Source organism: Anolis sagrei, chromosome 12, assembly GCF_037176765.1.
Source record: "Anolis sagrei isolate rAnoSag1 chromosome 12, rAnoSag1.mat, whole genome shotgun sequence".
Lineage (NCBI taxonomy): Eukaryota > Metazoa > Chordata > Lepidosauria > Squamata > Dactyloidae > Anolis > Anolis sagrei.
In genome coordinates this window covers 21,622,559-21,636,536 of record NC_090032.1, presented here as the reverse complement: position 1 = coordinate 21,636,536, position 13,978 = coordinate 21,622,559, and the positions used below count along the sequence as shown (strand labels likewise).

The 13,978-nt window shown below is 44.6% G+C and overlaps 1 protein-coding gene across 1 annotated transcript in view; it reads right to left on the bottom strand.

Moving 5' to 3' along the window:
* Positions 1-13,978, bottom strand: part of DEDD (death effector domain containing) — a 37,093-nt gene that overhangs the window by 4,861 nt on the left and 18,254 nt on the right. Inside the window, exons 3-5 of the mRNA XM_067472569.1 lie at positions 9,789-10,189; positions 6,348-6,455; positions 297-443 (exon numbers count right to left, since the gene is read on the bottom strand). Coding sequence (XP_067328670.1) covers positions 297-443; positions 6,348-6,455; positions 9,789-10,119 — 586 coding nt within the window. The 5' untranslated portion in view covers positions 10,120-10,189. The remainder of the gene's footprint in view (positions 1-296; positions 444-6,347; positions 6,456-9,788; positions 10,190-13,978) is intronic.

Sequence of the window (13,978 nt, the reverse complement as noted above, 5' to 3'; positions counted from 1 at the left end):
ACATCTTCACTCTGTTTTCTTCCTTCCTTTCCTCATATACCTTCCCTGCTCTTTCCATAGTATTCCTTCCTTTCTCTTTTTCTTCCTTCCTTTCTCTTCCCTTCTTTTTCTTTCTTCCCTTCCCTATATCTTTCCCCTTTCCTCTTCTCTTCCTTCCTTCTTTATTCTCCACTCCTTTTCCATTTTCCTTTCTCTCCCCTCCTTCCTTTTATTCCTCCTTCCCTCTTTTCTTTCTCCATTCCTTCCTTTCCCTTCCTTCCTTCCTTCCTCATTCTCCCCCCTCCAAAGGCCCTTACCGCACGTCTGTTTGTCCTTCGGGTCCGGCGTCACCGACTTCCTTCTTTTCCGCTGGTTACTGAGGAGGGCCCTTCCCCGCCCGGACCTCTTGGGACAGATTTGGGGCCCCGAAGAGGAGCAGCAGACCAGCGGGTGGTGGGCAGGCACTGCAAGGCACAAGCGGGGAAGAGGCTCAAGGGCGGAAATGCTCCCACGGCCCTCGGAAAACGAGTACACAACGACGCAGTACTGTCACCCGCTTTGGATCTCGCTTCAAACGACCACTGCAACCCTCACGAATGACGGACCTGGACCAAACTTGGTCCAGGTCCGTCACAAGTCGCTCCTGACACGACCAACCATGACCCACTTTACGTCCTGGTGCAGTCTGGGTAGGCTGGACCATAGATAATGAGATACACTGTACTTTCATGGGCATCTGATCTAACTTCAAATGACCACTGCAACCCTCACGAATGACGGACCTGGACCAAACTTGGTCCAGGTCCATCACAAGTCGCTCCTGACACGACCAACCATGACACGTTACATCCTGGTGCGGTTTGGGGAGGCTGGACCATGGATGATGTGGGTCATGGAGTTCTGTGTACCAAGTTTGGTCCAGGTCTGTCATTCATGGGAGTCATTGGTGGGGTTTCTGTGTACCAAGTTTGGTCCAGCTCCATGATTCGTGAGGGTCGCAGTGGTTGTTTGAAGGTAGATCAAAAGTGAGTGAAAGTACTGCGTACCCCATCATCCATGGTCCAGGCTCCCCAAACCCCACCAGGATGTGACATGGGTCATGGAGTTTCTGTGTACCAAGTTTGGTCCAGGTCCATGATTTGTGAGGGTTGCAGTGGTCGTTTGAAGTTAGATCAAAAGCGGGTGAAAGTCCTACGTACCCCATCATTCATGGTCCAGGCTCCCCAAACCCCACCAGGATGTGACATGGGTCATGGGGTTTCTGTGTACCAAGTTTGGTCCAGGTCCGTGATTTGTGAGGGTTGCAGTGGTCGTTTGAAGTTAGATCAAAAGCGGGTGAAAGTACTGTGTAATCCATCATCCATGGTCCAGCCACCCCAAACCCCACCAGGATGTGACATGGGTCATGGGGTTTCTGTGTACCAAGTTTGGTCCAGGTCCGTCATTCGTGAGGGTTGCAGTGGTCGTTTGAAGTTAGATCAAAAGCGGGTGAAAGTACTTCGTACCCCATCATCCATGGTCCAGCCTCCCCAAACCCCACCAGATGTGACATGGGTCATGGGGTTTCTGTGTACCAAGTTTGGTCCAGGTCCGTGATTTGTGAGGGTTGCAGTGGTCGTTTGAAGTTAGATCAAAAGCGGGTGAAAGTCCTACGTACCCCATCATCCATGGTCCAGGCTCCCCAAACCCCACCAGGATGTAACATGGGTCATGGGGTTTCTAACTTCAAATGACTACTGCAACCCTCATGAATGATCGACCTGGACCAAACGTGGTACACTGAAACCTCACGAATGACCCTCACGACTGACAGACCTGGACCAAACTTGGTACACAGAAACCCCATGACCCACTTTACGTCCTGGTGCAGTCTGGGTAGGCTGGACCATGGATGATGGGGTACGCAGGACTTTCACCCGCTTTTGATCTAGCTTCAAATGATCACTGCAGCCCTCACAAATGACGGACCTGGACCAAACTTGGTACACGGAAACCCCACAAATGACCCTCACGAATGACAGACCTGGACCAAGCTTGGTACGCAGAAACCCCATGACCCACTTACTTGGTGCAGTTTGGGGAGGCTGGACCATGGATAATGGGGTACGCAGTACTTTTACCCGCTTTTGATCTAACTTCCAATGACCACTGCAACCCTCACGAATGACGGACCTGGACCAACTTGGTACACTGAAACCCCATGACCCACTTTACGTCCTGGTGCAGTCTGGGTAGGCTGGACCATGGATGATGGGGTACGCAGGACTTTCACCCGCTTTTGATCTAGCTTCAAATGATCACTGCAGCCCTCACAAATGACGGACCTGGACCAAACTTGATACACAGAAACCTCACAAAATACCCTCAGGAATGACAGACCTGGACCAAACTTGGTATGCAGAAACCCCATGACCCACTTTCCTGGTGCAGTTTGGGGAGGCTGGACGATGGATGATGAGGTACGGAGCACTTTCACCCACTTTTGATCTAACTTCAAATGACCACTGCAACCCGCACGAAACATGGACCTGGACCAAACATGGTACACTGAAACCTCACGAATGACCCTCACGAATGACAGCCCTGGACCAAACGTGGTACACTGAAACCCCATGACCCATGTTACATCCTGGTGGGGTTTGGGGAGGCTGGACCATGGATGATGGGGTACGCAGTACTTTCACCCGCTTTTGATCTAGCTTCAAATGACCACTGCGGCCCTCACGAATCACGGACCTGGACCAAACTTGGTACGCAGAAACCCCATGACCCACTTTCCTGGTGCAGTTTGGGGAGGCTGGACCATAGATAATGGGGTACGCAGTACTTTCACCCGCTTTTGATCTAACTTCAAATGACCACTGCAGCCCTCACAAATGACGGACCTGGACCAAACTTGGTACACAGTAACCCCACGAATGACACTCACGAATCACGGACCTGGACCAAACTTGTTACGCAGAAACCCCATGACCCATGGTACATCCTGGTGTGGTTTGGGGAGGCTGGAGCATAACTGATGGGGTACGCAGTACTTTCACCCGCTTTTGATCTAGCTTCAAATGACCACTGCAACCCGCACGAAACACGGACCTGGACCAAACTTGATACACAGAAACCTCACAAAATACCCTCAGGAATGACAGACCTGGACCAAACTTGGTACACAGAAACCCCATGACCCATGGTACATCCTGGTGTGGTTTGGGGAGGCTGGAGCATAGATAATGGGGTACGCAGTACTTTCACCCGCTTTTGATCTAACTTCAAATGACCACTGCAACCCGCACGAAACACGGACCTGGACCAAACATGGTACACAGTAACCCCACGAATGACACTCACGGATCACGGACCTGGACCAAACTTGGTACACAGAAACCCCATGACCCATGGTACATCCTGGTGCGGTTTGGGGAGGCTGGACCATAGATGATGGTGGGTGAAAGTACACAGTACTTTCACCCACTTTTGATCTAACTTCAAATGACCACTGCAACCCTCACGAATGACGGACCTGGACCAAACTTGGTACACAGAAATCCCACGAATGACCCTCACGAATGACAGACCTGGACCAAACTTGGTACACAGAAACCCCATGACCCATGGTACATCCTGGTGTGGTTTGGGGAGGCTGGACCATGGATGATGGGGTACGCAGTACTTTCACCCACTTTTGATCTAGCTTCAAATGACCACTGCTACCCTCACGAATGACGGACCTGGACCAAACTTGGTACACAGAAATCCCACGAATGACCCTCACAAATGACAGACCTGGACCAAACTTGGTACACAGAAACCCCATGACCCATGGTGCATCCTGGTGTGGTTTGGGGAGGCTGGACCATAGCTGATGGGGTACGCAGTACTTTCACCCGCTTTTGATCTAGCTTCAAATGACCACTACTACCCTCACGAATGACGGTCCTGGACCAAACTTGGTACACAGAAACCCCGTGACCCATGTTACATCCTGGTGAGGTTTGGGGAGGCCGGACCATGGATGATGGGGTACGCTGTACTTTCACTCACTTTTGATCCAACTTCAAACAAGCACTGCAACCCTCGCAAAAGACGGACCTGGACGAAACTCGGCACATAGACCCTCCCATGACCCACTTTACGTCCTGGTGCAGTTTGGGGGAGGATGGATCATTGATGATGGGATTTGCAGTACCTTCACTTGAATCAGCTCCAACTTTCACAGACTACTGCAAACCACACAAATGACGGGCCTAGATCAAACTTGGCACAGAGACTCCCCATGACAAACAGAACCTACTAGAGACATTTAGGGGGCACCGGCCTTGATTTATGGGAGTTATAGCTCACCTGCATCCAGAGAAACTGTGATCCCCCACCAACAATGGATCAGGACCAAACTTGGCACAGAGAAGCCCCATAACCAACTGAACAAACTGGAGGGGATTGGGAGGAACTGACCTTGATTTCCAAGAGTTGTAGTTCACCCGCATCCATAGACCACTGAGCCCAGCTAACAACAGATCTGGACCAAACTTACTACACAGACCCAACATGGCCAACTGTGCATACTGGCAGGGTTTGGGGGTGATTGCCCTGGGAATCTGGGAGTTGTAGTTCACCCTTCTCCAAAGAAAACCGATCCCAGCCAACAACGGATCTGGACCACACTTGGTACACAGTACCAACATGACCAACTGCATATTGGCAGGGTTTGGGGTGAATGTGGTCAGAATCTGGGAGTCGTAGTTCGCCTGCATCCAGAGAACAGTGAACCCAGCCGACGATGGATCTGGACCAAATTTGGCACACAGAACAACATGGTCAACTGTGAATACTGGCAGGATTTGGGGGCGATTGCCCTGGGAATCTGGGAGTTGTAGTCTACCCTTCTCCAGAGAATACTGAACCCAGTGAATGATGGATCTGGACCAAACTTGGCACACAGAGCCAACATGGCCAACTGTGAATATTGATAGGATTTGGGGAATCTGGGAGTTGTAGTTCACCCTTCTCCAGAGATAACCGAACCCAGCTGACGATGGATCTGGACCAAACTTGGCACACAGAGCCAACAAGGCTAACTTTGAATACTGGCAGGGTTTGGTGAATGTGGGAGTTGTAGTTCACCCTTCTCCAGAGATAACCGAACCCGGCTGACGATGGATCTGGACCAAACTTGGCACAAAGAGCCAACATGGCCAACTGTGAATACTGGCAGGGTTTGGGGAATCTGGGAGTTGTAGTTCACCCTTCTCCGGAGATAACCGAGCCCAGCTGACGATGGATCTGGACCAAACTTGGCACACAGAGCCAACATGGCTAACTTTGAATACTGGCGGGGTTGGGGAAGGATTGACGCACGATTACGGAAATTGTAGTTCACCCACATCCTTATGCATTTCTAATGGGAGCATTCATAAAAAACCAAAAAGCAAAGACTGGCTTTTCCCTTTAAAACATTGTTAGAAATTACCTAAGCGATATTACCAAACTTCCCAAAACAAACCCCCATCAGATCCTTTGAAGATGCCAGTAATAATAATAATAATAATAATAAGACTTTATTTATACCCCGCCGCCATCTCCCCAAAGCCAGCGGACCTGATGGGATCCCTGCTGAAATCTTTAAAGCAGTGTTTCCCAACCTGGGGGTCGGGACCCCCATGGGGGTTGCGAGGGGGTGTCAGAGAGGTCGCCAAAGACCATTAGAAAACATAGTATCTTCTGTTGGTCATGGGGGTTCTGTGTGGAAAGTTTGGTCCAATTCTATCGGTGGGGTTCAGAATGCTATTTTATTACGGGTGAACGATAAATCCCAACAATTACAACTCCCAAATGGCAATGTCTACTTTCTCCAAACTCTACCAGTGTTCATATTTGGGCCTATTGAGTATTTGTGCCAAGTTTGATCCAGATCCATCATTGCTTGAGTTCACCTCTGGGTGTAGGTGAACTACAATTCCAAAAAACTCAAGGTCAATGTCCACCAGACCTTCCCAGTATTTTCTCTTGGTCATGGAAATTCTGTGTGCCCTGTTTGATTCAGTTCCATCATTGGCGGAGTTCAGAAGGCTCTTTGATTTTAGGTGAACTATAAATCCCAGCAACTCCAGTATTGGGTATTTGTGCCAAATTTGGTTCAGAGCGCAATCCAACGAATAGTTAAAGTGCATTCTGAGGATGCAGGTAAAACGGGAAAAGGAGAAAATGCTGCCAGGATACATTGACCACACAACAACAACACCCCTGTGATTCCGGTCGTGAAACCTTCGACAACACGTTGACTCCATGCAGGAGGAGGGAATGCTCTCAAAATGGGAGAAACCGTGGGATACACAGCTCGAAAAGGACCCAAGGGTCTAGGTTGGGGGTCTCACCAGATTTGTGTTGATGGGCAGGGACCTGCTTGGTGCCACTATGGGCTCGCGGCGTCACGTAGCGGATGGAGGTCTCTTCTAAATACTTGTCGACGAGGTCCGGACAGACTGCAAGAAGGAAGAAGGAGCGTCATCTGCACGGCCGAGGACAATCGAGAAGCCCGGAAGGCCCAGCCCCGCCCCCTTTTGGGCCTCGGCCAATAGGAACACCCCGAGCAGCCGCTCGATAAAATATATGGTAAAATAAAATATATATAAAATATAAAATAATATTAAAAATAATATAAAAAATAAAAAAAATATAAAAATAATATAATAAAATAAAAATAATACAAAAAATAAAATAATATAAAATAGTATAAAATAATATAAGAAATAAGATAATATAATATAAAAAATAAAATAAAATATAAAATAAATATCTGCACGGCCAAGGACAATCGAGAAGCCCGGAAGGTCGAGCGCCGCCCCTTTTTATGCCTCGGCCAATAGGAACACTCCAAGCAGCCGCTCGATAAAATATATGGTAAAATAAAATATATATAAAATATAAAATATAAAAAATAATATAAAAAATAAGATAATATAATATAAAAATAATATAAAATATAAAAAAATATAAAAAATAAAATAATGTAAAAATAAAATATAAAATAATATATAAAAAAATATCTGCATGGCCGTGGACAATCGAGAAGCCTGGAAGGCCGAGCCCCGCCCCCTTTTGTGCCTCGGCCAATAGGAACACCCCGAGCAGCCGCTCGATAAAATATATGGTAAAATAAAACAATATAAAATAATATTAAAAATAATATTAAAATAATATTAAAATAATATTAAAAAATATAAAATAATATAAAAATAAAATAATATAAAAATAATATATATAAAAATAAAATAATGTAAAAATAAAAAATAAAATAAAATATAAAAAAAAATATCTGCACGGCCGAGGACAATCGAGAAGCCCAAATAATATAAAAAAATATAGAAAATAAAATAATATACAAAATAATATACAAAATATAATAAAATATAAAAAAAATATCTGCACGTCCGAGGACAATCGAGAAGCCCAAATAATATAAAAAAATATAGAAAATAAAATAATATAAAAATAATATACAAAATATAATAAAATATAAAAAAATATCTGCACGGCCGAGGACAATCGAGAAGCCCGGAAGGCAGAACGCCGCCCCCTTTTGAGCCTCGGCCAATAGGAACACCCCGAGCAGCCGCTCGATAAAATATATGGTAAAATATAATATATAAAATATAAAATAATATTAAAAATAATCTAAAAACTAAAATAATATAAAAAATAAAATAAAATAATGTAAAAATAAAATATTAAAATAAAATATTTAAAAAATCTACATGCCCGAGGACAATCGAGAAGCCCGGAAGGCCGAGCCCCGCCCCCTTTTGTGCCTCGGCCAATAGGAACACCCCGAGCAGCCGCTCGATAAAATATATGGTAAAATAAAATATATATAAAATATAAAATAATATTAAAAATAATATTAAAAATAATGGAACACCCCGAGCAGCCGCTCGATAAAATATATGGTAAAATAAAAAATATATAAAATATAAAATAATATTAAAAATAATATTAAAAATAATGGAACACCCCGAGCAGCCGCTCGATAAAATATATGGTAAAATAAAAAATATATAAAATATAAAATATAAAAAATAATATAAAAAAATAAGATAATATAATATAAAAATAAAAATAAAATAAATTAAATTATAAAAATAAAATATAAAAAATAAAATAATGTAAAAATAAAATATAAAATAATATATAAAAAAATATCTGCATGGCCGTGGACAATCGAGAAGCCCGGAAGGCTGAGCCCCGCACCCTTTTGTGCCTCGGCCAATAGGAACACCCCGAGCAGCCACTCGATAAAATATATGGAAAAATAAAATATATATAAAATATAAAATAATATTTAAAATAATATTAAAAATAAAAATAATATAAAAATAAAATATAAAATATAAAATAATATTAAAAATATAAAATAATATAAAATAATATAAAAATAATATAAAAAATGAAATGAAATAATGTAAAAATAAAAAAAAATCTACACGGCTGAGGACAATCGAGAAGCCTGGAAGGCCAAGCACCGCCCCCTTTTGTGCCTCGGCCAATAGGAACACTCTGAGCAGCCGCTCGATAAAATATAGGGTAAAATAAAACAATATAAAATAATATTAAAAATAATCTAAAAACTAAAATAATATAAAAAATAAAATAAAATAATGTAAAAATAATAAAATAAAATATTTTAAAAATCTACATGGCCGAGGACAATCGAGAAGCCCGGAAGGCCGAGCCCCGCCCCCTTTTGTGCCTCGGCCAATAGGAACACCCCAAGCAGCCGCTCGATAAAATATACGGTAAAATAAAACAATATAAAATAATATTAAAAATAAAAAATAATATAAAATATAAAATAATATAAAAAATAAAATAAAATATAAAAAATTATCTGCACAGCCGAGGACAATCGAGAAGCCCGGAAGGCCAAGCGCTGCCCCCTTTTGAGCCTCGGCCAATAGGAACACCCCAAGCAGCCACTTGATAAAATATATGGTAAAATATAAAATAATATTAAAAATAATATAAAAATAATATAAAAATAAGAAATAATATCAAAATAAAATAAGATAAAATAAGATAAAAATAATATAAAAATAAGAAATAATATCAAAAATAAAATAAGATAAAATAAGATAAAAATAAAATAAGATAATATAAATATAAAAAATAAAATATTAAAAAATGAAATATTAAATATAATAAAATATAAAAATAAAATAAAATACAAAAAATAAAATATAAAAAAGTATAAAATATAAAATATGCTTGCCAACGTGAGATATTACATATAATGCCCCTACTTTGTGGATTTTCACTTTTTGAGGGTGGTCCTGGAACGTAACACCCGCGGTAAGTGAGGGAACACTGTCCGTTCTCACCCATCGATCTTAATTCATCAAGACAAGACAAGACCTTTCTTCAGAGTCCATTTTCGCTGTGAACAGCTTGCGATACATCAACATGCTTCCATCACAAACCCTCCCTCCAATGACATTGCAGGTTACAGCGAGCACTATGAATTATAATTAAATATATATTACTATACCCTATGTACTACATTATTGTTATTATTACTATTATATTTATTTATTTGCAGTATTTCTATACCGCCTTACATTACATTTTTATTTATATAGATATTTAACGGCATGTTGCACAATTCAAAATATCGATTCCTTCTAATAATCCAGGCGAGATCTCTCTATTTTTCTATCTGAAAGGAGAGAAAGATAGAGAGATCTCGCCTGGATTATTTGAAGGAATCGATATTTTGAATTGTGCAACATGCACAATTCAAGAGAAAGGAGCAGGCGACTGACCGGCCTTCCGGCGCTTGAGCGTGACGTAGGGCAGCAGGTCGTGGCGGGTGATGATGCGCAGGAGCTGCAGCACCTGCCGGAAGTTGGTCTCGTCGCAGCGGCCCTGCCTCTCCAGCGCCAGCAGGAAGTCCCGCCCGCTGCGGATCATGCCCCGCTCGTAGTCGTCGATGACGTCCACAAAGAGGAAGGAGAGCACGCGCACGTCGCGGTGGGTCAGGTGGGTGCCCACGATGTCGAACATGCGGTGCAGGCTGTAGAGGCCGTGCTCCCGGTCGCCCTCCTCCTCCGGCCACGCCTGCTGCCGGCTGCGCTTCCCGGGAAGGGCGGCCATCGCGGGCAGAGCGGGGACGGACCCCGTTTCCGCGGCCACCGGGACACCTCCTCCTCGATTGGGGCGGACCCTGAGGGGGACAACAAGGCTCGGTCAGCAGAGAGCTCGGCAATGCCCCACATCTGTAATGGGAAGGGAGGCCAGTAGGGTCATAGAACTGGAAGGGAAACACACGGACCGTCCAGTCCAGTCCCATTCTGCCAGACAGGAAGACACAGTCAAAGCCCTCCCGACAGATGGCCATCCGGCCTCTACCTAATAGGAACAACAACAACAGAAACAACAACAGAAACATAGAATCCTAGTATTGGAAGAGACCCTCAGGGGCCATCCAGTGCAACCCCATTCTGCCAAGCAGGAAAGGCACAATCAAAGCCCTCCTGACAAGGGCCATCCAGTCCAATTCTATCCAGACACAAACAAAGCCCTCCCAACAGATGGCCATCCAGCCTCTACCTAATGGTAACAACGACAATGACAGAACCATAGAATCCTAGTATTGGAGGTGAACCTCAGGGGCCATCCACTCCAACCCCCTTCTGTCAAGCAGGAAAGGCACAATCAAAGCACTCCTGACAAGGGCCATCCAGTCCAATTCTATCCAGACACAATCAAAGCCCTCCCAACAGATGGCCATCCAGCCTCTACCTAATAGGAACAACAACAACAAAAACAACAACAACAGATACATAGAATCCTAGTATTGGAAGTGAACCTCTGGGGCCATCCAGTCCAACCCCCTTCTATCAAGCAGGAAAGGCACAATCAAAGCCCTCCCGACAGATGGCCACCCAACCTCTACATCATCATCATCATCAAACCATATAACCCTAAAGCTTGAAGATATTCTCATGGGTGACATCCAGTCCAACCCCCTTCTGTCAAGCAGGAAAGGCACAATCAAAGCCCTCCCGACAGATGGCCATCCAGTCTCTACATCATCATCATCATCATCATCATCATCAAACCATATAACCCTAAAGCTTGAAGATATTCTCATGGGTGACATCCAGTCCAACCCCCTTCTGTCAAGCAGGAGAGGCACAATCAAAGCCCTCCCGACAGATGGCCATCCAGCCTCTACATCATCATCATCATCATCATCATCATCATCATCAAACCATATAACCCTAAAGCTTGAAGATATTCTCATGGGTGACATCCAGTCCAACCCCCTTCTGTCAAGCAGGAAAGGCACAATCAAAGCCCTCCCGACAGATGGCCATCCAGCCTCTACATCATCATCATCATCATCATCATCATCATCATCAAACCATATAACCCTAAAGCTTGAAGATATTCTCATGGGTGACATCCAGTCCAATCCCCTTCTGTCAAGCAGGAAAGGCACAGTCAAAGCCCTCCAGACAAGAGCCATCCAGTCCAATTCCATCGAGACACAATCAAAGCCCTCCAGACAGATGGCCATCCAGCCTCTACCTAATGGTAACAACAACAACAGAACCATAGTATCCTAATATTAGAAGGGACCCTAAAAGGTCATCCACTCCAACCCCCTTCTGTCAAGCAGGAAAGGCAAAATCAAAGCCCTCCCGACAGATGGCCATCCAGCCTCTACATCAACATCATCATCATCATCACCATCATCATCATTAAACCATATAAACCTAAAGCTTGAAGATATTCTCATGGGTGACATCCAGTCCAACCCCCTTCTGTCAAGCAGTAAAGGCACAATCAAAGCCCTCCTGATGGATGGCCATCCAGCCTCTACCTAATGGTAACAACAACAACAGAACCACAGAATCCTAGTATTGAGAGGGACCTTCAAGGGCCATCCAGTCCAAACCTCTTCCGTCAAGCAGGAAAGGCACAATCAAAGCCCTCCCGACAGATAGCCATCCAGCCTCTATATCATCATCATCAAACCATATAACCCTAAAGCTTGAAGACATTCTCATGGGTGACATTCAGTCCAACCCCCTTCTGTCAAGCAGGAATGGCACAATCAAAGCCCTCCCGACAGATGGCCATCCAGCCTCTACATCATGATCATCATCATCATCAAACCATATAACCCTAAAGCTTGAAGACATTCTCATGGGTGACATTCAGTCCAACCCCCTTCTGTCAAGCAGGAAAGGCACAATCAAAGCCCTCCTGACAAGGGCCATCCAGTCCACTTCCATCCAGACACAATCAAAGCCCTCCCGACCGGTGGCCATCCAGCCTCTACAACATCATCATCATCATCATCATCATCATCAAACCATATAATCCTAAAGTTAGAAGATATTCTCACGGGTGACATCCAATCCAACCCGCTTCTGTCAAGCAGAAAGGCACAATCAAAGCCCTCCTAACGGAGGGCCATCCAGCCTCTACCTAATGGTAACAACAACAACAACAGAACCATAGAATCCTAGTATTAGGAGGGACCCTCAAGGGCCATCCAGTCCAAACCTCTTCTATCAAGCAGGAAAGGCACAATCAAAGCCCTCCTGACGGATGGCCATCCAGCCTCTACCTAATGGTAACAACAACAGAACCATAGAATCCTAAAGCTTGAAGACATTCTCACGGGTGACATCCAGTCCAACCCCCTTCTGTCAAGCAGGAAAGGCACAATCAAAGCCCTCCTGACAAGGGCCATCCAGTCCACTTCCATCCAGACACAATCAAAGCCCTCCCGACCGGTGGCCATCCAGCCTCTACAACATCATCATCATCATCATCATCAAACCATATAATCCTAAAGTTAGAAGATATTCTCACGGGTGACATCCAATCCAACCCGCTTCTGTCAAGCAGAAAGGCACAATCAAAGCCCTCCTAACGGAGGGCCATCCAGCCTCTACCTAATGGTAACAACAACAACAACAGAACCATAGAATCCTAGTATTAGGAGGGACCCTCAAGGGCCATCCAGTCCAAACCTCTTCTATCAAGCAGGAAAGGCACAATCAAAGCCCTCCTGACGGATGGCCATCCAGCCTCTACCTAATGGTAACAACAACAGAACCATAGAATCCTAAAGCTTGAAGACATTCTCACGGGTGACATCCAGTCCAACCCCCTTCTGTCAAGCAGGAAAGGCACAATCAAAGCCCTCCTGACAAGGGCCATCCAGTCCACTTCCATCCAGACACAATCAAAGCCCTCCCGACCGGTGGCCATCCAGCCTCTACAACATCATCATCATCATCATCATCAAACCATATAATCCTAAAGTTAGAAGATATTCTCACGGGTGACATCCAATCCAACCCGCTTCTGTCAAGCAGAAAGGCACAATCAAAGCCCTCCTAACGGAGGGCCATCCAGCCTCTACCTAATGGTAACAACAACAACAACAGAACCATAGAATCCTAGTATTAGGAGGGACCCTCAAGGGCCATCCAGTCCAAACCTCTTCTATCAAGCAGGAAAGGCACAATCAAAGCCCTCCTGACGGATGGCCATCCAGCCTCTACCTAATGGTAACAACAACAGAACCATAGAATCCTAAAGCTTGAAGACATTCTCACGGGTGACATCCAGTCCAACCCCCTTCTGTCAAGCAGGAAAGGCACAATCAAAGCCCTCCTGACAAGGGCCATCCAGTCCACTTCCATCCAGACACAATCAAAGCCCTCCCGACCGGTGGCCATCCAGCCTCTACAACATCATCATCATCATCATCATCAAACCATATAATCCTAAAGTTAGAAGATATTCTCACGGGTGACATCCAATCCAACCCGCTTCTGTCAAGCAGAAAGGCACAATCAAAGCCCTCCTAACGGAGGGCCATCCAGCCTCTACCTAATGGTAACAACAACAACAACAGAACCATAGAATCCTAGTATTAGGAGGGACCCTCAAGGGCCATCCAGTCCAAACCTCTTCTATCAAGCAG